This window comes from Cataglyphis hispanica, chromosome 12, assembly GCF_021464435.1.
Source record: "Cataglyphis hispanica isolate Lineage 1 chromosome 12, ULB_Chis1_1.0, whole genome shotgun sequence".
Classification (NCBI taxonomy): domain Eukaryota; kingdom Metazoa; phylum Arthropoda; class Insecta; order Hymenoptera; family Formicidae; genus Cataglyphis; species Cataglyphis hispanica.
In genome coordinates, this window is record NC_065965.1 from 4,229,129 (window position 1) to 4,253,070 (window position 23,942).

A 23,942-nucleotide genomic window follows, 5' to 3' on the forward strand; every position below is an offset into this window, starting at 1 on the left:
GTAAAAAAGGGAACAAAAATATCGGTTACCAGATCCGGGATCTTTCGTGTCGCGTTTGTTGTAACAACGTGTCGCGCGAGGTGTTTCGGTGGCTTCCGCTCCGCTAACACGCGCTTCCGCTTCATCGTCCTCATCGTTAACGATCGCCCCCATAATCGCAGGGGTCGTAGCGGCTCGCACGTACGAATTAATGGAGTTGATTGAACAATCCCCGTTGGTGCGATTCACCCTCTGGGATATACTACGTCATTACGTATGTCGTGGCACAACGTAGGGAAAAGTCGGGAGATCCTAATCGCGGCGCGCGGCCACTTTGCGTCGGAAATCGAGGGTGGTCACTTAGATCCGTCATAAGGGGACGACCCGGGACCTTTTCGTGACTACGGGACGATTTTAATATCTCTTACCTGCCGGTTTTTCTCGTTAGCGTTTTACTACGCGGTACTTTTTTTAACGAAGGCGAAAGAAATTGCTAACGATAAGGAGCAACAATACGTCAATGTCATTTTGTGACAATAATTGGGAAAATAATCGATATTGACTTTAAACCTAATTAATTCCATTTTTACATTACAATTGTCATGTCCATTCTATTGTAATATGTGAAGATTAATTGCTTCACTCATGCTCAATTTTTTTAGCAAAAATAAAATTTCTTTTCACAAAATTGCCATTATTTTTATTTATTTGGACGTTCTTCGAAATGTTTTTTTTCTCTTGGTTTTAAAAAATTGCTATGAAGCGACAATAATACGCGCATTTATTCTCACGGAAATCGCCGTGATGCGGTATATTTTTTTCGTCCGTTCGTACGTTACATCGATCTTGTAAAAGGTCGTGCGTCGCGACATGCCGTCAACGCGGTTCTTTATTGTGAAAATTATGCGTGCATTAAAACCGCCCCGTTTCCGCACGAAGGTCTCAAGAACGAAAGGTACAGACCGAAGGATGACATTCCACGGATATTATTTCGCACACATTAAATGTGAATAGATCTAGAATCTCATAAATTTCTTAACGAAATCAAAATCAAACTTATTTCAACTAGTGTGATTTTTTAAATATATATGTTGGTTACAAAAAACATAGCCTTAGCAGAAAATCTGACCTCATTTTTGGAGTCAGCATCAAAAAATACATAAAAATAAGAAAAAATTTAATAAAATCATTGTCGAGTATAATCTTTCCATAAAACGACGATAAGTTCGAAATTTATTGTTATTTTTGCACCGTGTGGATTATTGTATCAGCACATAAAAATAACTATATGTACATCAAAATATTGCTGCGTGATTGTAAGATATTTTGGACGTCGCTATAAAATACCGCATATCTCTTTCGCGCAATTTATAATTTTTGATGGAAATCGGAAACATTATATATGGTTTCTGTCAATTATACCGATTCCCACGAGACGATATGCGCGAGGCCATGCAGAGGACATTTTTTCGCCCATATATAGGCATCAACAATTCATAAACATTCCCTTGACACCACATATTTAAAGATATTACTGTTATTAATGCGCAATGCCGTGCATTTTTCCACGTATTATGGAAATTACACTAGAGCACGAAAAAAGTGTTTGCAATAAAAAAACAATTCAATTTCTTTTTTTACTTTTTCCACTTTGTCTTTTCACGATAATTTCTCCGCGAGGTGGATTTTAGCGTTGGATGAGATTTTCTCGTGCATACTTGTCTGTCACTCAATACGAAAGGGGGCAATTGGGATTGGAAATCGCCAACTGGTCGGGGACGGACGCGCCGGTCTGGGAACACACGTGGAACGAGGAGAACAGAATGGAAAGTGGGGTTGAGGACACGCGAGCCATCCATAATGCACGTACCTCGGCCGAGATGCGACCGACAGATAAATTCGATGGAAAATGGAAGAACAAAAAAAGGCGATGGAAAAGCTAGAGGCTATACGAAAGAGCGACTCTGTACGTCATGCTCGCACGTTACCACGTGTCGTCCTTCGTGTCCAGAGTCTTTGTGTTACCAGACTATAAAATGTCGAACATTGTTAAAAGTTAATATTCCTTCCGGAAAAAATAATGATTTTTTTTTTAAATGCGATAATTAAACTATTGATGTTACTCTCCTCAAAAATTGCCGTTTTCAAGTGATATGTATTATTCAAGATTTATTGATTTTATTATTTTGGAGTTAATTTTGTCTAAGAATCAAATTTTTAAACATTTGATACTTTTATTTGGAACGAATTGTTATACTACTTACTGACGTAAGTAACGATCCGCTAGTCGTTCATTTCTTAACAGACTTTCAAACAATCGGCTTTATGTTTTTATGAAATGGAAATATATGTCGTCTCGCAAATATCTCGAACTCGAATTCGATCGACATATGTATATGTCTAATATTTTTGAAGCTATTGAAATAGTAGGAAAGCATTAGTTTCCGCTTTGAACCTCAAAGAGATGACAATTCATGTAAAGGCTGAAATAAAGTCGATTGTTCTTGGACAACGCCTGAAAAGTTTATCCGAAATATATACAGTTCACATACATTTCTATTCTTCTTCTTACATAAATTTTACCAAAGAAAATAGCTAGCCCAGTATTTAATACACGTAGGGGGGCAAGTATTTACTTTTTCTCAAACACGTTCCTACCAACAAATATCTTAATAATCTTCTCTTTATCAAAAGAGAAGATTGACTTTCGTGAATTTAAACTGAGTTAGTAAGAATTAAGCTTAAGATTATTCCCGAAAATCTGGAATAAACGAAAACACAAGTGAGATATTTTTACAACGCTCGTACGTCAAAACTAATCTTTATTTATATACCTCTGGCATTGAAAACTCCAGCAGGTGGCTGACTGTCTTCGATGTCAATAAAATTGACAATTCTTGTATTAATTTTCACGCGTGTGTTTGTATAGATAGATCGGTTGTCATGCAACATGTCGCGTTTTATTTATCACACATGACGCGTTTCTATTCATTTTTCTTTTTGTTCTGCGAATCTCTTTGTCTCGGTTAAGAATAACGTCGGGACATTCCGATGATGCTGCGAATAATTGCGAAAATTTAAACTTGACTGAGCCGAAATAATTTGCGACAGGAAAAATAAAAAGCTACGTATCAAGCGTCGTTGCATAAATTTTTTTCTCTTTATATTTCTCGATTTTTTTGCTGCACATTTTATTTTCCTTTCGCAAACGCGTTTCTATCAAGTTACTCGCGGATTTTCCTTAAAAATCTTATACAAATAAAAATTTAATTGTAAGAAAATATTATAATTAATATTATATTTATTCTCTCTAACAATCTTCACACATCTAGAACAATCATCTTCGTTACACGATCCAATATAAAATTTCAGACACGAAGATGATTCTCTTCTTTCCTCCTGCAAATCGTCGCGAGTAAAAGAACCGGAGTAAAAGAATTCTCGCTCATTTCAAATAACACGGATGAAAGTACTGTCCATCCGCAATGCGACGTGGCGTTATAGCGCGATGTGGGGACATATCGGTCTTTTCTACCTTTATCAATTTCGTCCTTCCCGCCTCGTGTAATGTTCATCGATCGCGCGCTCATCCATCCTGGATGACAGCTCCAATTCAAGGTCGTCGATTCTACGTGTCCATTGTGACATTCTTCCCTTCCCCCGTTGCAACGTGAGACTCACTCGTTCGCGAATTAAGCGCCGACGTGCGACACGCGTGTCGAAGCGCTCTCGATTGTTTGCGATTGTGCGATAATGATCAGCGGGCACCAATCCGACATAGGCGGATGAGCCCTGTGTTGTTCGAAGCCGCAGGACGACATATTGATTTCCTTCGTAGACTGGACACACTGGCTATTATCGATCCGTTAAAAAGTTCAGGGCTGTCTCCGGGAAAGTGACCGGGTTCCTACAGTGTCTCTCGAAATACTTCCGTTGGTGGAATTCCGTTGATGTTTAATCGGTCATTGAATATCCGTTAGCTCTCAATTCATAATTTACTACGCACGCTACGCGTTCCATACGCGTGCGGTTTATTGGGATCGCATGTCGAGAGTAGGTTTGCTTAAATATATCCATACCATTAAATTAGACTATATTAGAAAATTACGATTAAGACGTAGTGTGTATGTGTATGTGTGACTTCAAAATATAATTTGTCAAAACTTGGTCGGATATTTATCCTTATATATAAATATTTTAATTTTACATCTCTCATATGAATTACATTTGATTCTCTGTGAAAATTTGATTAATCTACTTGATTAATCTTTAAAACTTTGAAATGTTATAAGTGAAACATTTTTAACGACAAAGAACAACAATCATTGTATATTGTTTATTTAAATTATATATATATATATATATATATATATATATATATATTCAAATGATTAAAAATAATAATAATATCATGTATAATAAATTATCAATTTCGGAATACGATAAAGTTGAACAACAAATTTACCTGTATTTTTATGTATTCACAGAGTACACATCGATAAGAAAGAATTCGAATCGATGAACAAATTTCACGGGATTGAAGAACGTTCGCCAGGTCGGCATCTTCCGCGTGTTATTATTTAAGAAGAAATAAAGAAAAGCAAAGAGAGTAAAAGAGAAAAAGTGTAAGAGAGACAGAGGCACTGCCGTGAGAGAGAGAGAGAGAGAGAGAGAGATAATATCTTTTTTCTTCCTTTCTTGCAAGGATGCGTTTAGAGACGTCTCGCGTCGATTTTCTTGAAACTTTGACATATTTTGGAGTACTTTAAAATAAAGGATATTCTGTATTTTTTTTACGTTTTGTCGCAGAGTTAGAGAAGACAATATTTCGACATAATTTTGACATATTCAAAATTGAATATTATTGATTGATTGAAACAATATTATATGACGCAAATGATGCACACATGCATGAATGCATGATGCAGTCAACAATATCTGTCTTTATCATGCGAACAAATTTATCAAACAATATAATGTGCGCAAATGCACATGTATTTGATTGTAAAGAGTGTATGACGCGATAGTGTTTTCTCTTATATTTTTTTATTTGAGTAAAATTCGAAAGATTATTTTAATTTTTGCTCACGTTTTTATTACATTTTTATTAAATATTATATGCGCGACTATAAATGTTTTTATCTTTTAACTTTTCATATATTTTATAATTTAATAATTAATAAAAATTATTTTTTGAATTTATATTTAATCCATCGAGTTTATCTCTCTAAATCTGCAATAAAGTGCTTATAAAAATACATATGTATCCTTTGCTTTAAGCTACTCTACGGTATATTCGAAGATTGTAAAAGTCGGAGAGAGTGAACTCGAGACGTTTCTTCAGATCTGTGAATTTTAGGTACTAACGTTGGTGTTAGATAATCGTGTGCCGTGTGCCGAGAAGTATTTATATTTCGTGCAGTCACCTACATACACGTTTGTCGTTGGTTTGTTGTTGTTTTGCCAACACGTGAAAGATTTCTTTTTTTCTTGGATTGTTGCGTACGTTTTTCGCCTTATTATTGATACCACAGTGAGAGCAACGTTTACTGTTTTCACACTTGCCAACTTACTTCCCGTCTTCCCTTTCTTCTCCCACAAAATATTCGACAAAAATACACTCACACATATACTTACATTTGTTGTGTGTACTGATATTGAAGAGAAATATTTTTTCTTATACCTTGTACGCGAGATTCGTGACTTTTTATTGCAAAGTAAAAAATACAGTGTCTGTATAAAAAATTTATTAAAGTGATATTTTATATGATATATTCTTTTAAAATATTCTTTGGATACTCTTTAAATTTTATTTGAATGCACTTTGGTAATGAAAAGAAAAATGGGAGAAATATATTATTAACACGATGACTGCAGCTTTTTTTATTACCGGTTTTAATTGTTTTTTTTTTTTTTTTTTGTATAATCGGTATATTATTTTGTATAATAAAAATTCCGAATATTCGAATTTTGAAATTCATAATTAATTTAAAATGAAATTTATGTGCAGCAAAATTTTAATTTACGGTTTAATTATACAGACGTTTAATCTCGAAAATTAGAAAGTTGCCTTGAATTAAATTGGCGTTGAGGAAAAATCGACTCAATTTGGGAAAAATTTACAACTAAAGACTTATAGAAAAAGAGCGCGATACACCTGATATACAGAATAATTCACCATAGGAGATCGCGCATCTTGACAAGAAATATATACACATATAAAAAAGGATAAATATTATACATTATACAAATAGATGTGTATCTTATTTTCCAGAATATACGATTGAGTGAAGATTTTTATAGATATGTTACTTCGGAACTCGAAATATAAATATGTTGCATACTTATTACTTATTTTCTCTGGCACACCGATCGATGCATATCGAGACACAGAGACGCGCATCTTCCGCTATGGTCGTTCATCTGTTACGCGAAGATCGATTGAAGAGAACTCGGTCCCTCGCTCAACTCTGCCGTTTGGTGTTGCGTGCTTTTGGTGTTGGTAGAGAGCTGTTCGAGAGCGAAAGACCGTCGAGCCGGGAATTTTCTTGTAACGCGACACGTATTAAAGAAAGTTTGTTTTTCGTCACGCGTTTCCGACAGACTTCTAGCATGCTTTGCGAGTCGAGGAATCGACGATGTAAGAACGGTGCATGCACGCGAATAGAAGTTCGTCTGCTCAAGATATTCCCAAGACATTTAATGATCATCCTCTTTATTTACGCGCGATCGAGAAACACGAGTTTTTAAATATTTATCCTAAATGATAATTGACATCGCGAATTCTACATCAAATACATATTATACAAAAAAAAAACTTCACACATATATGTACACGCACCATCATGATACAAGTAACATTGCTACGTCACCATTTTTTCTTCCCGATTTCCATAAAATTATTTTCCATAAAAAGAGAAAAGTATATTGAACCGAACGAAACCTGTCAGATTTATTTCGCCGCACCTTCTTCAAAAGTTGCGGCATCGAACATTGTCTGATGGCTCTCGATTGGTCCAAGCTAGGTGTTTTTGTTTGTAAATTATTGCTTCGCGGACTAGACGCATTTTGTTTATCTACGTACCAACATTTTATATAGCAAAATTTGCTAAAATATTTACAATTGATGATGCTTTCGTGCAAAATAGATACGGTCATTTATACAGTCAAATTGTGAAAGAGATTTCACGTGGAATAGAGCACTTAATTACTTCCAGCGATAAGCACATTTTAAATACAAATTATAAAGTAATCATTTAATAATTATTTTACTTGATTACGAGAATATATTTGAAATATTTATTTCTAAATATTCTAAAATTAATTCTAATTATTTTTACAATTGGCAAAATATTTTAAATAGGATTTTAATTAACGAATATGAACGAATTATTATCTCATCTCAATCATTTATGATACAATAGTAGAAGTGATACGAAAATATTTTTATTTCCTCTATTTCGATTTATTTATTATCACGCTCACCTCTGGATATAATCACGTCATCAAATCTATTATTGTTTCGCTCTTCGCGAGAATAAAAATATCTCGCCGTTATCGTCAGATAGTACGCGCGTTGCAATAAATTCACAAACACATTCGCCGCAATGGGATCTACGAGTGTAGCTGGATCCGCACCGCATCAGCATCCATAACCGACCGTCATTCTCGTTTTGCAGGGTACCACCAGGCTACGTGTACCAGTCACCTTACCTGGCGGCCGCGGCGCCAGGTGGTCTGGTACCGCTTCCGGCGACGCAGTTGAGCCACGCAGCCGCCGTCGCCGCGGCGTCGCAGTTCTACGAGTACCAGAACGCGGCGGCGGCCGCCGCGACCTATCCGGGCACCTCGTACAACTTCGCCGAGGCGTATCCGTACACGACCGCGGCCGCGGCTGGTACGTGTTTGAATAGTGTCCAGAGTAAGGGTAGCAACTACCCGTTACACCATCACCACCAACACCACCAACAGCAGCAACAGCAGCAGCAAAACGGTCCCGCGACGTTGGCGCATCAGCAACGGCTGGAGAAAGCTCTCCTACCGCAATTTCTGCCGTCCGTGCTGCGTGATTACGGTAGAAAATCTCCAGAGATAGGGGGAAAGGAGAGAGGAGAAAGAGAGAAAGAGAAAGAGGGGAGGGAAAGGGGAGGATTGCGCTGCATCTATCTCGGGGCTGCTCCTATAGTGCTTAATAAATATTTCGCGGGGTTCTCACAGGATCTGGTTTTTTCGTCTTTTACACGGGGAGAGGGGGAGAGGGTGAGGGGGTACGCGCGGATAATGCGAAGGGGGATTGAATCGGGGAAACGTGCAACTTCCGACGTACATCTTCTCCGCTACAATCGTCGGATTACACGCGCGGTTTAGGGGGAATAAATAATTTTGATGTCAGATATGTGTGTGCCGGTACTTAAAAGCGGGGATGCAATAAAGCGTCGTTTATCCTGTCCAAGAGCCTTGGGCATTTCCTGACGGATCCTTCGTGGGAACCCTGTTACACATCTCTCTCTCTCTTGCGTTGACACACATCTCGCTTTCTCTCAACTTCGTTCATTGAATATTTTGCAATCCTCTCGTATCAGCATTAATATCTTTCTCGTAAGAAAAACTCTCAGCCTTCTCTGTGAAGTAGAATATCTCACTTCTTATTAATAACTTTGTATATTCTTTTATTTTATTTTTTTTTTTTTTATTCATATTTTTTGCTTTAATAACTGCGTACATTATCGTTTACGTTGTAGTTGTACCGTTCGCGCGCTTCACTGTTCGATAGTGGATGAACAATGAATAGGACAAAGTCTTGCATGCGCTTCATGAACTAGACATTGATGCATTATATACATATTGTCAGTCTGTCTGCGCTGTCTGTGGTGATGGTGACGGTGTCGTGACGGCCTCGCGATGAGCGATGGTAGCCAACGAGCACCATCCGCTTTACATATTGACGAGTAAACGGCACTCCCAAATAAAGCTAAGGCACAAGATAAGAAGATTTACAATGCGCACAAATCGCTTGCATATGCTTCTTTTGTAATTCATTATTTATCAATATCTTTATGTAAAGTTGGACTGTCCCAAAATTATCAAATATCCTTTTAACGACAGATTTTTTCATTAATATGGACTCGATTTTGTCGCGGAGAAAATGTCATTAATGATTTTCGAATTATAAGCGATTAAAAAAAAAAGACTTCTTGCGAATTAAATTTTGGAGAGCCAAAGCTATGTTTCTCAGTTAATATCAAATCAAGTTTAATAAAATTTTAATTTGAAGTCTAATTATATATAAAAATGTATGATATAAAAAATTAAAAAATTAAAATTGCAATAAATAATAAATTTTTCAATATTTTTATTATTATATAAAAAATGCACTCTAAATTTCGGTCAAGAAATCTATTATTAAAAGGAAATTTTGGGACATCTTTCATATATATATATATATACATATATTGTAATTTTAACTTGCATTTATTTAAACTCTACAAATTCTTTGACGATTTTTCAGATTCAAAATTTTTTAAATAAAAGTTTATTTTAATTAAATATTATAAGTATACATATACATTATTTGTGAAAAAAGAAATTTGTCTTTTCTTTCAGCTAATGCAGCGGCAGGTTACGTAACGCCGTACACCTACGCCACATTGCCAGGTGCTGCGGGTCTGCCGGCAGCGGCGGCGGCGGCGGCAACAGCAGCTGGGGCAGCTTTTCCAGGCCTGCCGTATCAGACGACACCTCAGGAGGCCAGATTGCAATAAAGCGCTTTTGATGTTAGACCATCACAGAGACAGAGACAGTTGTAGCCGAGCCTTCTTACGTGAGAGATGAAGCGAGGGAGGAGTGGAGATGGAGGAGTGCATAAAATGCACTCATTTTCGCCATCTTTGGAGAATCGGCTCGCAAGCTTTCTCATTTTAACTATTTCCATGAGACTTTTATGTTCCCGATCGTGTCTTGCAAATCAATCGAAATATCTTCGCGAGAACCGCGAAAAGGATAAGATCTGACGAAGTGGCAGCTCCCTCGAGAATGACGAATCGCGACTTCTTTCACTAAGTCTGTATAATCTGTATTCTTCCTTTTTTGCTTCTTTGACTTTAAATTTTTCCTCCTTTCAATTTCTCTCATGAAGCCGATATATCGGCCTGTTCTTCACTAATATCACACATTTCGCGAAATTTTAGAGAAAAGACTCTACGATTTTTAGAGAGCTACGATTACGATTATTTATAGCGAACTCGAATAAGCTCGTTCGAGAAAATGACTCTCAATCAAATCGGAACTTGAGAGCCGAAAAGAGGGTTAATTGAAAGCGCATTCAAGAGTTAAAAGCGCGAAAACGCCCGTTATAGGTTTTTGGGCACAATGCTATTCTGTAAGATTTCTACTTCGAAATATTACGAGATGAGAGGTGGTGTATCTAAATGTAACCGCGTGTTATGATTCTTGAAATTTAACTTTCTTAAGATTCAAGCTCATCGAGATCATAATCATACTAATTCCTTGCTCCTATCCATTTCCGTCGGTGGTTCCTAAAATCGGACTTCTTTGACAGTCAATTTTAAAACTGTCAGTCAAATACACTGTCAGATATACACGTGAATCTTCTCTCTCATAGCTGCGACACAATCTGTCTTCGACAAAGTTAGGCGAATTCGATAAACTTAAAATATCGATAAAATTAGTACGAAAGTTCTAGTAATATAAATTTCGGAATCATTTATACATTCAGGTTTAGAGATGCACGGAGAGAGCAACGTGTTTTAATTTTTAGGTAAATTTTCAGTAGAACTTAAAAACTTAACGCGGTAAACAAGATTTGTAGTATCATAAGCTGTTAGGTTACATTTTCAGGCGTTTTCGAATAAAAAAGGAAGCAATTATGATTGCGATTAATCTGTAATGAATCGATTTTTAGAATAATGTTTAGGACGGTATTCACAGTCGTTTAGCGCGTAATTATACCAGCTTGTAGCATGGGAATAATAGATAGTAAAAGCTCTACAGTAAAATATATTTTGAATATACCTGAGAAACAAAATAAACATTCGATTTCTTTGTTGTTATTATCGTCTTTAATGATGTTTCATTTACGCAGAAAACTATCAGCAAGATTAATCATTCTTAAATGCTTGCACTTTCTCTCTCAAAAACGATTTTGGGACGGGATTTCTATTCATTTCTATCCTTTTTTTTTTATCTCGTTTATCGATCGAAGATTCCTCAAGACACGTCTATCCGAAAATTTATTTATTCTGTTCGATCGATTGTTGTTAAAGCAATAAAAAACGCATCAACATTTGCAATTCGGCTGTTTATGTTTGCTTTATATCGTGCCAATTCTTTGTTTATCCATCTCGAAATTATAATTATTTTTCTTTTTCTAATTTTCTTCGTCAGATTGAAACGAGTTAGCAATTTTTTTCAATTTCAGCTTTGATTTTATCATTGAATAATGTACTTCAAAAGGAAACATCGCAATCTGTTAGAAAATCTCATTTACGCCGATATTTTTGGAGTTCTTTATTGAATAAAAATTTCTTATTGATACTAGCATACACATATATGCACATATATGTGTATGTGTGTGTGTCAGTATATATGCACATATGCTAATTATATAATTATTGTTCTTATAATTATTGTAATTATAATTCTTTATTCTCGAGGTACACGATTATGTGAATACCGTCTGTAGATGTATATCTATACATAGAGAGAATGCGTTATAATAACAAAGTATACGTATCTTCCAAAGTACTTGTTTACCGATATCTTTTTTCTTATTTCGCACTGCTTGTTTCGGCTCTCTGTTTATTAGCAGACTATGTTTTTACGTATATATTATATATATATACAAATACGTCGATATTTATTACAAGCTATAACATATTACGCATATTACTAGTTAAGACGTTAACTGATTTATCGGGAGATAGAATCACACACACAAAAAGAAATGTGAATTTAGAAAGAGAAAAGCCGAGACGTTATCGAAGGCATCTAATCTAGCCATAGTGGCCTTAAAATCGCACATTAGAGCGAAACGATCAAGTGTCTTATTTTGAGGCCTTGTCACATTAATTAATCAACTAAATGTATTAGACAAAATATAACATCGACTAACTTTATAGCAAGGCGAACATGCCGAGGAGCGAATGAATCGATCTGATTTGTAAATCAGTTTTAATTGTAAGAATCTAATGCTTCTTATATATACTTATTTTCGACAAAAAAAATTAAATCTTTTTTAACGATTAATTATTTCGATGAAGGCGCGCATCGTTTTGTGTACGTTTTAAGTATTGCCTCTAATTATACCGTATTGAACTGCGATAATTTCCTGACACCTGATCGACTTTTCTCAAACTCGTACGTTCGTCTACTCTTAATGATCCAGTGCCTTAATTAGCACAGTCGAGAGTAGCCGTAATGATTAGAAACTAGTCAGCGATTTGTTAGTGCAACGCTCGACGCGCTAACTCGTACAGGAGTGAGGCTCAATGAAAGGGTGAGGAGCTAAAGGAATATCAAAACATAATCAACTAGGATCGGGTTGAGGAACGTGGTTGTCTAGTCCCAAACCCTTTCAAACCTTAAATGGGGTTAACTCGGTTTGTTAGATTTGTAAGTAGAAGTTAATACGCAGGGTGGAAACCAAAAGCGAAATTCTTTGTAAAAAGTTAGAAAGAGAAGACGTTAGGGACGGATTAGTTTAGTAAGAATTATTACATAACGTAATAGGCAAATAAATTATTATTATTATTATTATTATTATTATTATTATTATTATTATTATTATTATTATTATTATTATTATATTATTACATTATTATTGATATTATCACGTTTTATTATTATTATTATTATTATTATTATTATTATTATTATCATTATTGCTATTAATTATATAATATTATTGTTCATGTACTTAACGAAGAGACAGAATGTAAGCGTAACGTGATTGAGGAATTTGTTATAAAACACACTAAAGCTTCCGTTGCGAATGAAGAAAGGATGGTAATAGAGAAAATCTCAGATGATGGCACAAGAATACGTGCTCTCATCGCGGGTACGATCATCTTTTTGAACATCCTATATTCCTAGAATTAATTGTATATAGGATTAATTATACATAGGTTGTAATATATATATATTGCCTGTTATATCCTCAATAATATTAAAATATTAATAGCTCTATTGATAGATTCACGAGAACCGAAAACAAATATATTATCATTAAGAGAAAGACGTCAGTATTTTTGCCAGTCAATTATACATATCCCTTCGTGTATTAATTTGATACACACGACGACAGGATCAAATATAAAAATTATCAATATAAGAATCTAATATCTTTTCACATATATACATTTAATACCATTTACAACAGATATATCATTTATTTTCTTTATTAAAAAAAAAAAAAAAATTTAATGTAATATAAGCTTAAAGATTTGCTATTTTTTTTTACATTTCACAATAATTACAATATCTATTAATCATATTAAATAGCGGGATCTATATATATATATATATATACGCTCAAGTTGTTCTACACTTGCTTCGTCATCTGACAGAAGAGATTTCGGCATCGTCGTGTTTGGCGGCTAAAGATAAATCTAATAGCCTTGCGAGAGATCGGCCGCGAGAAAGAGCGTCGCGATGATTCGCAAAAACAAGCAAAAGGGAGTGCTACCCTCGTCGCGGGACCGTAACAACTATACAAAAATAACTGAGCTATGACATGGCACGATGATTTGGCTGGATCCTTTATACAGAGTATCCAGCAACTGTAATACAAAATTTTAACAATGTTTTTTAAAGATTAATTATATCGTCAAAAGTCTTAATGTACAATGTAGTGTTGAAATTAGTTTCAATTACTCGAAGATTATTGTAATTTCAATGTTTTTAAATTAGAAAAATTTTGATTAATTAATCTTTAGAAAATATATTATTACAATATTATTGTTTCAGCACCCTTTGTGTATGTGATGCTGTTAAATTTTAACATACAAAATCGTTAGAATTAATAACAAAATAATACTTTAAATGGCAATGACTTTTATACAAGAGTATTTAGCATATTTATCATTGCCCTATGATACGGATATAAACGCGTAATACGATGATATAGATAAAATAAAATAATAATTATACAATAAAATAACATAATAAATAACATAATAAATAAATTGGAATATTGAGAAAAAGAGTTATGAAATTATGAAAGTAGGAAAAGTGACAATTGAACTATATACGCAGTTATAGATGATAGATAAGTATAAATAAATTGATAAAAAATTCTCATTTCCTAGAATCTATCTGTCAGATATATCTGAAAATTGCACTGATAATGAGATAGTAAATAATAAAACTAGATAAATTGAATTGTTAGTAATTCAATAAACTTAATCTTATAATAAGTTTAGATTTCTATTCAACGTGCGACCCTCACTCTTCTACAATAATAGATTTTAATAAATTTTTAACATTTATATATATATATATATATATATATATATATATATATATTTAAATTGAGTTGATATAAATACATGATTTACAGAAGCTTAATTATTAATAAAATAATAAAATATTAAATGTATAAAAAAGGTTCGGCTGTAAATAATTATATATAAATTATGAATCTTTTAGTAAGGCCTAGGAAATATACATTTTTTTAAAAAACGCTACATTATACTCTGATGATTAAAGACGACTTTATTAACAAGATTTCGCAGGAAAATTTATATTCTATTTGTAATTCGACATGGATCTTTAAATATATGTCGATTCCAGTTGATGGTAACATTAGTTACCATCAATACTCTCATATAGCGATGTAATTTTCTATCAGATTTTTGTTGCGAGTGTTGTCCCAAAACAGACAATCAGCTGTTATAGACTTTATTTAGCATAGATTCCAACCGTTCGATATGAATTCGCTACCTTACGGTTTCAGCCGCGTAAAATCACTTGGGATGTAGGTAATAAGATGTCAGCACTGGTGTCTGATCGGCGGTGTCCTTTGAATGACGTTCCGCTTATCATTCGATTTGATAAAGAAATAGTAGGGGAGCATTGCCATTGACATACACCGAATAGGCTCAGTTATCCGGCATTTATCCGTGCAAACTAGAGCGGCCGCGGCGCGTGGTGGTGATTTCTAAGCAACCCGGTAGACAGGAGCCGTCTTGGCGTCTTGGCGAGGAAAAGACTGGAGGATCGCGATCTAGTGGAAATCGCGGCCCGGAAGTCTCTCCTGTATCCACAAGTCCAAGATCAAGGTGAGAGTGTATCCTTGACGCACTTCCTTTTCTTTCAACATCGAACATTTTTGCATATCATATAAATATTTCTTTATGACGTTTCATGCGGGGCTTAAAAGAAGCATTTTTCAAAGAGATACTTTTTTTTAGAATATAAAATTTAACTTTATTACATTTTTGCCATTATCCAGAAATAACGGATAACGCATCGTAGAAACGCATCAACAATTTCTATTTACTTCTAAATTTAGAATGAGAGTAACGATTATTTATTTATCGTAAACGATGATGAAGCATATTCGCATAAATTAAGAGAGAGAGAGAGAGAGATAATACATATCTTAAATATATTTAATATTTTTATAAAAATTTTAACGATTCTATGCACCATAACTATTTTCAATATTAAAATATCAATCGTTAATGTTTATAGCACATAAATCATTTTGATGTATGAATAAAAATGCAATTATTTTTTTTTTCTTTTCTTTATAATTGTTATTATATAATTGCGTAACATCAACTCACGTTCGTATCATAAACATAATTATATTTAAAAACAGATGAAAGAAAAGAAAAAATGTTGCAATAAAAACATTCTTGGTTTTGAAACAATTGTTTCTTTTACAAAATAAAATAATCATAGAATTTTATATAATTTTGTGGACATTTTTACGAGGAATCTTTACAAGACGGAAATGATAATTGGCAAACTTTATATTAGCGTCCGTGTCTGAGTCTATGAGACTCGTGCTTGAGATAATTCACAATTACATAAGTAATTGCATCTAGATACATACAGAATGAAGACAATTGCTCGAAAAAGTGAATAGCGTTTCCAATGATATATAAAACTGAGTTTTAAAGATTATCGAAATTGCATATCTAATTAATTATATTATTATATATAATGATATTATTATGACATTTATAATATTTATAATGTTTTGTAATATTTTTAATAAAAAGTGCATAAGATTGATCGAATAAATAAATTATTAAATAAATTGATTTTATGATTATCTTTTTTTGTTTAAAAACAAATAAACATATATGTTATCAGTGTTGTTATATTAAAAATGCAAAGTATTTCATTTTGCTTGACAACACTAGGTACAAGGTTTATTTGAATTATTTATTGGTTTAATAAATTTAATTAGATTTGTAGATTGCAATCTCTCTCTTTTCAGATAATTCAGAAAATATATTTATATTATTATTCTTTATGTATTATTAATATTATTATATAAATATCTCTAAATTAATCTACATTAAAACAAATTGATTATAACTTACATACATTTTTATAGATCCATAATAGCTTGTTAATAACTGATAGATATAAATACCTTATAATTATAGAATATATAGAAAGAAAGATATTCGTGATCTTAAGATAATTATATAGATTCGTTCGCATTAATATACAAAATAATCAGCAGAAAGAATGAATAAATTAAATGGAATTGAAGGATACAATAAATAAAAAATTTTGCTATATATGCATTTTATGATTTATTGTTTTGTTCGCTATTTGTTTGCGGATGCTTACATTGTAAACATCAATGAGATTAGGTCGGTGTCTTCTGCTTAAAAAAAAAATGAGTTATGTAACGTTACGTATGCATTAGAAAGACGTCATTGCTACTATCGTCGCTAAGTACTGATGTATTTGCGGAGCAACGAGATTTATATCACAGCCTCATATTAACGTATTAATAATTACGTGACTTACACGATGAAAGATAACGGGCTTTATCGCGACGCGCACGTGTTCCGTGTTTTTCAAACTTTCGCGAATGTGCACGCTGCAAATTGTATGCACGCTGGAAACTGAATGCGTGCGAGCGGCAATCGACCGCACAAACGATTCGAAAACAATCGCGAACAACTGCTGTCTTTCAACTTCTTTTTTTTCATTCTTACGCGCTATCCGATATCCGATACTTGTTCAGACGAGCTGTGATCAACGATGCAAGTCATCATCGACTTCCGTTATCGCTGCAACGATGCCATTCTCCCTCTCACTTATACTTTATATAGCGCATTGACTTAATTAATGATATCTGCGATGCTTTTATCGCGAAAGTTAATACCTTGGAACTTCTTTGCCGAAGCCGCTGATTCATACAAAATATGATTGATCTGACAAAAATTTTGAGATAAAAACTAGGGAATCTAATAGTATATATTTAATTAACATGATTAGATATATATAAAGATATATAAATAATAGATTAAATATATAAAAATAGTTAATAGTATATCATAGACATAGACTGTCTCTTTAATTTATTGATAAGCGCAAGTCGATTAATTATATAAAAAAAAAAATTTCGATTAATCTTTTTTAAGGCGACCGGCGGTATGAGTAAAGACTGCGGGATATGTGGGATTTATCCCAAATGGTTGCGAAATCGGGCCACCCCAAGAAACTTCATCGCGGTCTACGGTCTGCTAGGCACCGTCCAGGCGATGGCCTTCATTTACATCGTTGTCACCTTGACGACTCTCGAGAAGAGATTCAAGATACCCAGTCGTACGACTGGTGAGTCTCATTCCCATATAACTGACGTACAGTAAAATATTATAAGAGACACGAGGAGCTCGATTATGCTTCGTTTGACAGTTGAATTATGAAGATACACACATCACACATTTACGGATTATGCGATTAAAACTTTAATCGAAGATTAATTCATCTTAGGCATCGTGCTAGACTACAGTTTAAAGAAAAAAAGCTCGGAGTTTCAATTATTATTTATGCTTGAAGAATCGCGTTTTATCTCGACACAGCAGAACTTTGAACGTCATCTCTCTCGTCTTATAATCGCCTTCAGCCTCGGATTCCATTGCCGGCGAAGCCGAGTAGCCGAGCATCCGCGGGTTATACTCATATTCGTGCACACACACAAATGGCGTTTCCGTGTGCGTTTATCTAGTAGGTAAGTAGCGTGTCGCAATCATAGAAGTGACAAATCTGTCGTACAACGAGCACCGTACATGCACTGACAAGCGAAGACGAGTATTATACATATACGAATTCGGAACGCTCGAGATGTCAACGCGTTTGTGTGGAAAGACATCTCAATAATTCTCCGAGAGAAATATACATAAACAAATATTCATTATCGGTAATTGATTTAAAAAATAAATTTGTCTTTTTCTTCTTCAAATACGATAACTTTTTTCACATGCAAATAGTATATATAGTTAAAAGACGATATAATATAAATTAGTGGAGAATTCATATACACACACATATACACAAGTTTTTAATACACTCCTATAAAGAGCTCAAAGGATTAAAATTAAAAGATCGGAAGATGACTGTCTACTAATAACTGACGTTTATGCATTACAACGAAATGATAAGGTAATCCTTTGTTTACAATATAGCATGTGACGAACTGAAAAGAGCAAGTCATTTGCATCAGTGAAATTGAATATCATTTTCACCTTCGACAAGATTTTCGAATCACATTAATGAGATATTACCTTTTAATTAGATGCCTTCTGAGATTTGAACCTTTTCGTTGACATATTACTTTAAGTTACAAAACGATATAATTTGATAATTCAAATTTACTTTATACATAAACTTTGTATATCAATAATGTCTATTGATTTTCATATTTTAAATAAATAAGCCCAAATTACAATTGTATCTTAACGCCGCAGTTGTTGCACATTTTAACGAGGCAAATAATAAATTAATTATTTTATTATATAAACGTTTAATATATATCTGATATCAAAATTGCTCAATGTTAATATTTTTTATATTAAAAATTAATGGGAATTTTCATCTTATTTTATTATAAAATGATAATAATGATTAGAATTATATCAAGTTTCCATTTCGACAACCGCAAAAAGCGATAGACTAGAAAGAAGAATGATTGATAAAGAAATTTCTACAAAAATCTCACACTAATTCATCTAAATGTAACAATATATCAAAATTGTTCTCATTTAGGGCTGATTCTTTCGGGTAACGAGATCTCGCAGATCTTGTCTCTGATCTTGACCTACTACGGAGGATCTAGTCATCGGCCGAGATGGATCGCGGTTGGAGTCGGCTTGAGCGCATTGTCCTGTCTCGTGTTGGCCCTACCGCACTTCATATACGGCCCCGGGAAGGATGCCTTGGCATTGACGAAAGAGTATCTGGATCAGACCCTGTTGAATATGACAAGCATCCCGAACGATCTCACAATTTGTTCACACACGGACCAACCGGAACAATGCGACGCCGAAACTATGTTGAGCGTCAGTCTTCTCCCGCGACTGTTAGTTTTCATCTCCCAATTTATTCTCGGTATCGGGACTACTCTTTATTATGGTCTGGGACAGACGTACCTGGACGACAACACGAAGAAGAAAAATACACCTATGCTCTTAGGTGAGAATCAACGATTGATAAATTTATTATGTTATTGATAATCTTTATTAATCTTAAATTAACAAAGAAATATGTCATGCTTGAGATTTAAATTTATTTTTACCTGTAGATGCAAAAAAGTGTTTTTTAATACCACGATAACACGTTATAATGATTTTATTATCGAAACAGATAAGAAACAGATAAGAAATATTCTAACAAAGTGAATTTAAATATAAATATTTAAAATAGTTTCGTCACACGTGTAATTTTATCTGGAAAATTTTACAAATTATTTTTTACAAATATTTATTATTATTATATTTTTAAATTGTACATTTTTTTTGCAACATAAGCTATCAATCTTTTACAATACGATAATTGTTGACATTATTGATAAGAATTTAGAGAAATAAAATCTAACATTAGGTTCCTAATTTTATATTTGTAAGGCTTTACCTTTGCTTTACGCACCGTGGGTCCGGCGATCGGATTTCTGTTGGGCTATGCTTGTTTAAGTTTATACATAGACCCAAAGCTCCATCCCGTTATTACGCAAAAGGATCCGCGATGGTTAGGCGCGTGGTGGCTCGGATGGATCATTTTGGGTGTTACAATGGGTATGTTCGCCGTTTTGATCGCTATGTTTCCACGTGATCTTCCTAAATCGGAGGATACTCCCAAGGAGGTAATTATTCAGACATCACAATATTATTAAAATTGAAATTAAAATTCTGTTATCAATGACGTGAAGAGTATTTCTCGTTAAGACACTCTAACTTAATAAATATAATATCATCCAATATAATATTGACCAATATTTTGTTTAGTATCCCGTAATTTCAAACTGCGAAATAACATATATGACATATTGTTATCTCTGTCATAAAAATATATTCTTTATTTATTGCGTTATTAAAGACGCAATAAATAAATATTTATTTATATGAGAGAAATAAAGAAAGCGGTTCCTTGGAAAAAGAAAAACTTAATTAATTTTTTGTAATTTCTAAAAATATTAAGGATTAATTTATAAACTAAAAGTATAAATAGATAATTTACGTGCAAAGAATTTTAAGAATTAAGTAGCAACAAATCAAATTAATGAAGACATTTTGCTTCAGGATGGCGAAATACCTTTGAGGCAGGATTTAATGCTGCAACAGAAGCCACCGATACCGATGGAACCCACAAAGCCGATTCCTCTGGAGGCTGAATACATACCGACCATTCGTGAATTTCCAAAGGCCATGAAACGAGTACTAACTAACTGGCTGCTAACTTGCAATAATTTAAGCGCCGTATTTTATATACTCGGCGCTTCGGCCTATATCACATTCTTAGCGAAATATCTTGAAGTTCAATTCAGCACATCCGCAGCTACCGGCACTGTAATAACAGGTATGTATATATGTTAATCTATATACGTTTGTATTAATTTCTTTTACTTTGATAGCTATCTCTTATAAAGTATCTTTTTGCGCGATAACATTTAACAAGAATCGTTATCAAAAAAGAAGAGGTTTTAATGTATGTTATGAAATAAATTAAATTTTAATGTGAAGTAATTTTCTTGTTTAATGTTTGCAGAAAATAATTGATTTCAAGTTTTGCGGCGGAAAAATACGTTCAATTAAAAACATTTGCCATAATTATGTTTTCTCGTTTCTCAGGTCCCATATCACTAATCGGTATGGTATTAGGATTCTTATTATCGGGATTAGTAATCAGCAAGTTTAAACCGGGTCCCAGGCCGCTCCTCGCGTGGAACGTATTTGTCGGCATTTGCTTCGTCGCGGGACAAGTGTCCTTCATGTTTTTCGGATGCTCGGACGCAGGAATTCGCGGCGTAGATTTAGAAACCATGCAGTGAGTATATATCTTCACAATTCAATTTTCTAAGTAAAAGAGTCGCAAACTAATAATCCCATCCCATCCCTAATATCGCATATTTTTATGTGCGATTTATTTGTTTGTAGAATGAATTTGACTGCTGGTTGCAACGCCGATTGCAATTGCGCGAGTGTGAAATATTCGCCAGTTTGTCATGAACCGTCAAAGACGACTTTTTTCTCCGCTTGCCACGCGGGTTGTCGAACGATTCTAGATGACAAGCAGTTCGGGAATTGTAGTTGCCTGCCGTTAAGCGAATCGGAGCAAGTCGGTGGCCACTTCGAGTATCTTAGCTCCGGTAAATCATCCTTTATTCCGGGGCAGCAGATGCATCTGCTTGATTCGCAAGCGTTCCCCGCGGTTTTCGACAAGGTCAGAGCGGGACCGTGCATCAGCGACTGCAAAGGGCAATATTTGTATTTCATGGTGCTCACTTGTGTGATCCATACGCTAGCCTGCTCCGGCAAAATCGGTAATGTCTTGGTGAACTACAGAAGCGTTGAAAAGAGGGATAAGAGTTTTGCTCAGGGCGTCACACTAATGATGGTTTCGTTGCTGGCTCTAATTCCGGGACCAATTATCTACGGAGCCATCATCGACTCGACCTGTTTAATATGGGAGGAATCCTGCGGAACCAGGGGAAACTGTTGGTTTCATCACCGGGAAAATTTTCGATACTTGGTGAACATCTCGTCGGCCGGTAGGTATCAGTGGGTGATTGACCTAATATTTTATTAACTACTTATATTTGTCCGACAGTCGATTAGATAAAAAGAAAACGCGTAGATATAAAAAAATAGCGGTTATATATCGCATATTATCGGAGTTATCTTATCGGATCAAATGAGTCCGAATATTGTCTCTCGTGTCATTTGCTTTCAATCATAAAGAATGCATTCATGTTGTAGGATTTTCCACGATAGGAGTACTATTCGATGCTGTGGTTTGTTATCTCGGCAAGGATTTGGATCTATATGGCGCCGCGGAAAATGACAAGAGGCGCGAGTTGGTGAAGGAAGATATCGCGATTAATAACACGATTGATAAGAAAAAAGAAGCGAATGGAAATTTAAACCAGAGGATAGAGCATAGTCATCTATAACACTTGCGGTCAAGTAGGGTTTTGTGTATTTTTCTAGGTACCTGAAATTTACATATTCCGGATTTTTCGACTTTGACTGACGCTGAACATCCCGACAATTAATAAATAAAACAATAATTCTATTAGATGACAGCTAATTGTGTAAATAATGACATAATGCATTTTAATTGTTGCATTTTTAAGATTCTAAAGGAATCGAAAGCTGGAAGCTGTGTTACAATTGTTACAATTTTGTTGTTAAACTTTTATTTCAAAATCATGCTTGTTCCTACATCTTTGTAAATAAACTATAAATATTTTTGTTAGAAGACGTCATATTCTTTCTTTTCGTGTTTCATCCATCAGATTCTGTCATTTTTTAACGCAACAATTTAATTCTGATCTTCTTGAGTTTTTATCATAAAAAACAAGTTTGACAAAGAAAAAAATATTGATTTAAATTCTATGTAAAAGAATTCTCTCTACATACATATATCAAAAGTGCTTATATTAATTATTAATGTTATTTCCAATTTTTATTCTTGGCTAAACTTGGCCAAACAACCTCGAACGGATTCGTTGCTTCGATAAAATATTCACCCTTTATTGCTTTATCATTCGCCAAATCTCCCGCAAGCAGAATGTAATGATAGCCGAGAGAAGGAAGGGTTTATTCGAAAAAGTACATCGGCAAATCGACCATGCTCGCTCCTCGGCTTTAGAATGAGAAAGAATAAGCTACTGAGATGGAAGATAGAGGTAAAGTCTTGGAGGTTTTGTTTTCAAGCCACCGTCGAAATTCGAGGGGGTCGACGGGGCACCACCGGGCGAAGGGATTACATCCCACGAGGCTGGAAGTAAAAAGGGAGTTTTTGTTTGAGAGCCTTTTAATTTTTAAGCCCACCCAGCTAAAGCAGGCGGTTCGGCTCGTGTAATGAATTCCGCGACGTTTCCGTGACGTCAGGTCGTCTCTATCGATCGCATCCTTCGGAACACCATTAGAGGATGCGCTTCGGCATTACGATTAAGCGTTCTACCTTATTCTGTCGCAAATAAAGAAAAATGAGGTCTACGAGATGGCTAGCAATTCTGACGAGGATAAAGAATTCATTGCTATGCTGATGATGCTGCGATCTTCTCAAGATTCAACAAAAATCTTCTATGAATTTTATATATATAACTAATAATTTAAAATAATTTAATATAAAAAAATACGCATAGAAAAATTTTAGGGAAAAAATTGTATTTTTTGATATAGCAATCATAATTTTATATTTCATATTTTTGACTGTGATATTATAATACTATTTTATTGTAATATTTTAAT

The 23,942-nt window shown here is 34.3% G+C and overlaps 2 protein-coding genes across 6 annotated transcripts in view; both read left to right on the forward strand.

The window, feature by feature from the left end:
• Nucleotides 1-13,231, forward strand: part of LOC126853700 (RNA-binding protein 24-A-like) — a 31,037-nt gene extending 17,806 nt beyond the window's left edge. For 3 of the 4 annotated variants that reach the window (XM_050599699.1, XM_050599700.1, XM_050599698.1), the window contains exons 5-6: nucleotides 7,659-8,053; nucleotides 9,583-13,231. In XM_050599699.1, coding sequence (XP_050455656.1) covers nucleotides 7,659-8,053; nucleotides 9,583-9,740 — 553 coding nt within the window. In that variant the 3' untranslated portion in view covers nucleotides 9,741-13,231. The remainder of the gene's footprint in view (nucleotides 1-7,658; nucleotides 8,054-9,582) is intronic. The other variant, XM_050599702.1, reaches the window with a different exon arrangement.
• Nucleotides 13,232-15,084: 1,853 nt separating this feature from the next.
• LOC126853647 (solute carrier organic anion transporter family member 74D) lies at nucleotides 15,085-22,944 on the forward strand. 2 transcript variants are annotated; one of them, XM_050599538.1, is made up of 8 exons: nucleotides 15,085-15,275; nucleotides 17,613-17,805; nucleotides 19,237-19,662; nucleotides 20,094-20,329; nucleotides 20,766-21,042; nucleotides 21,315-21,510; nucleotides 21,621-22,234; nucleotides 22,443-22,944. In XM_050599538.1, the coding sequence occupies exons 2-8, from the start codon at nucleotides 17,625-17,627 to the stop codon at nucleotides 22,634-22,636; spliced, it is 2,124 nt and encodes a 707-aa protein (XP_050455495.1). In that variant the 5' UTR covers nucleotides 15,085-15,275; nucleotides 17,613-17,624; the 3' UTR covers nucleotides 22,637-22,944. The 2 variants fall into 2 exon arrangements, with proteins under 2 accessions (XP_050455495.1, XP_050455496.1); XM_050599539.1 differs by lacking the exon at nucleotides 17,613-17,805.
• The last annotated feature ends 998 nt before the right edge of the window (nucleotides 22,945-23,942 follow it).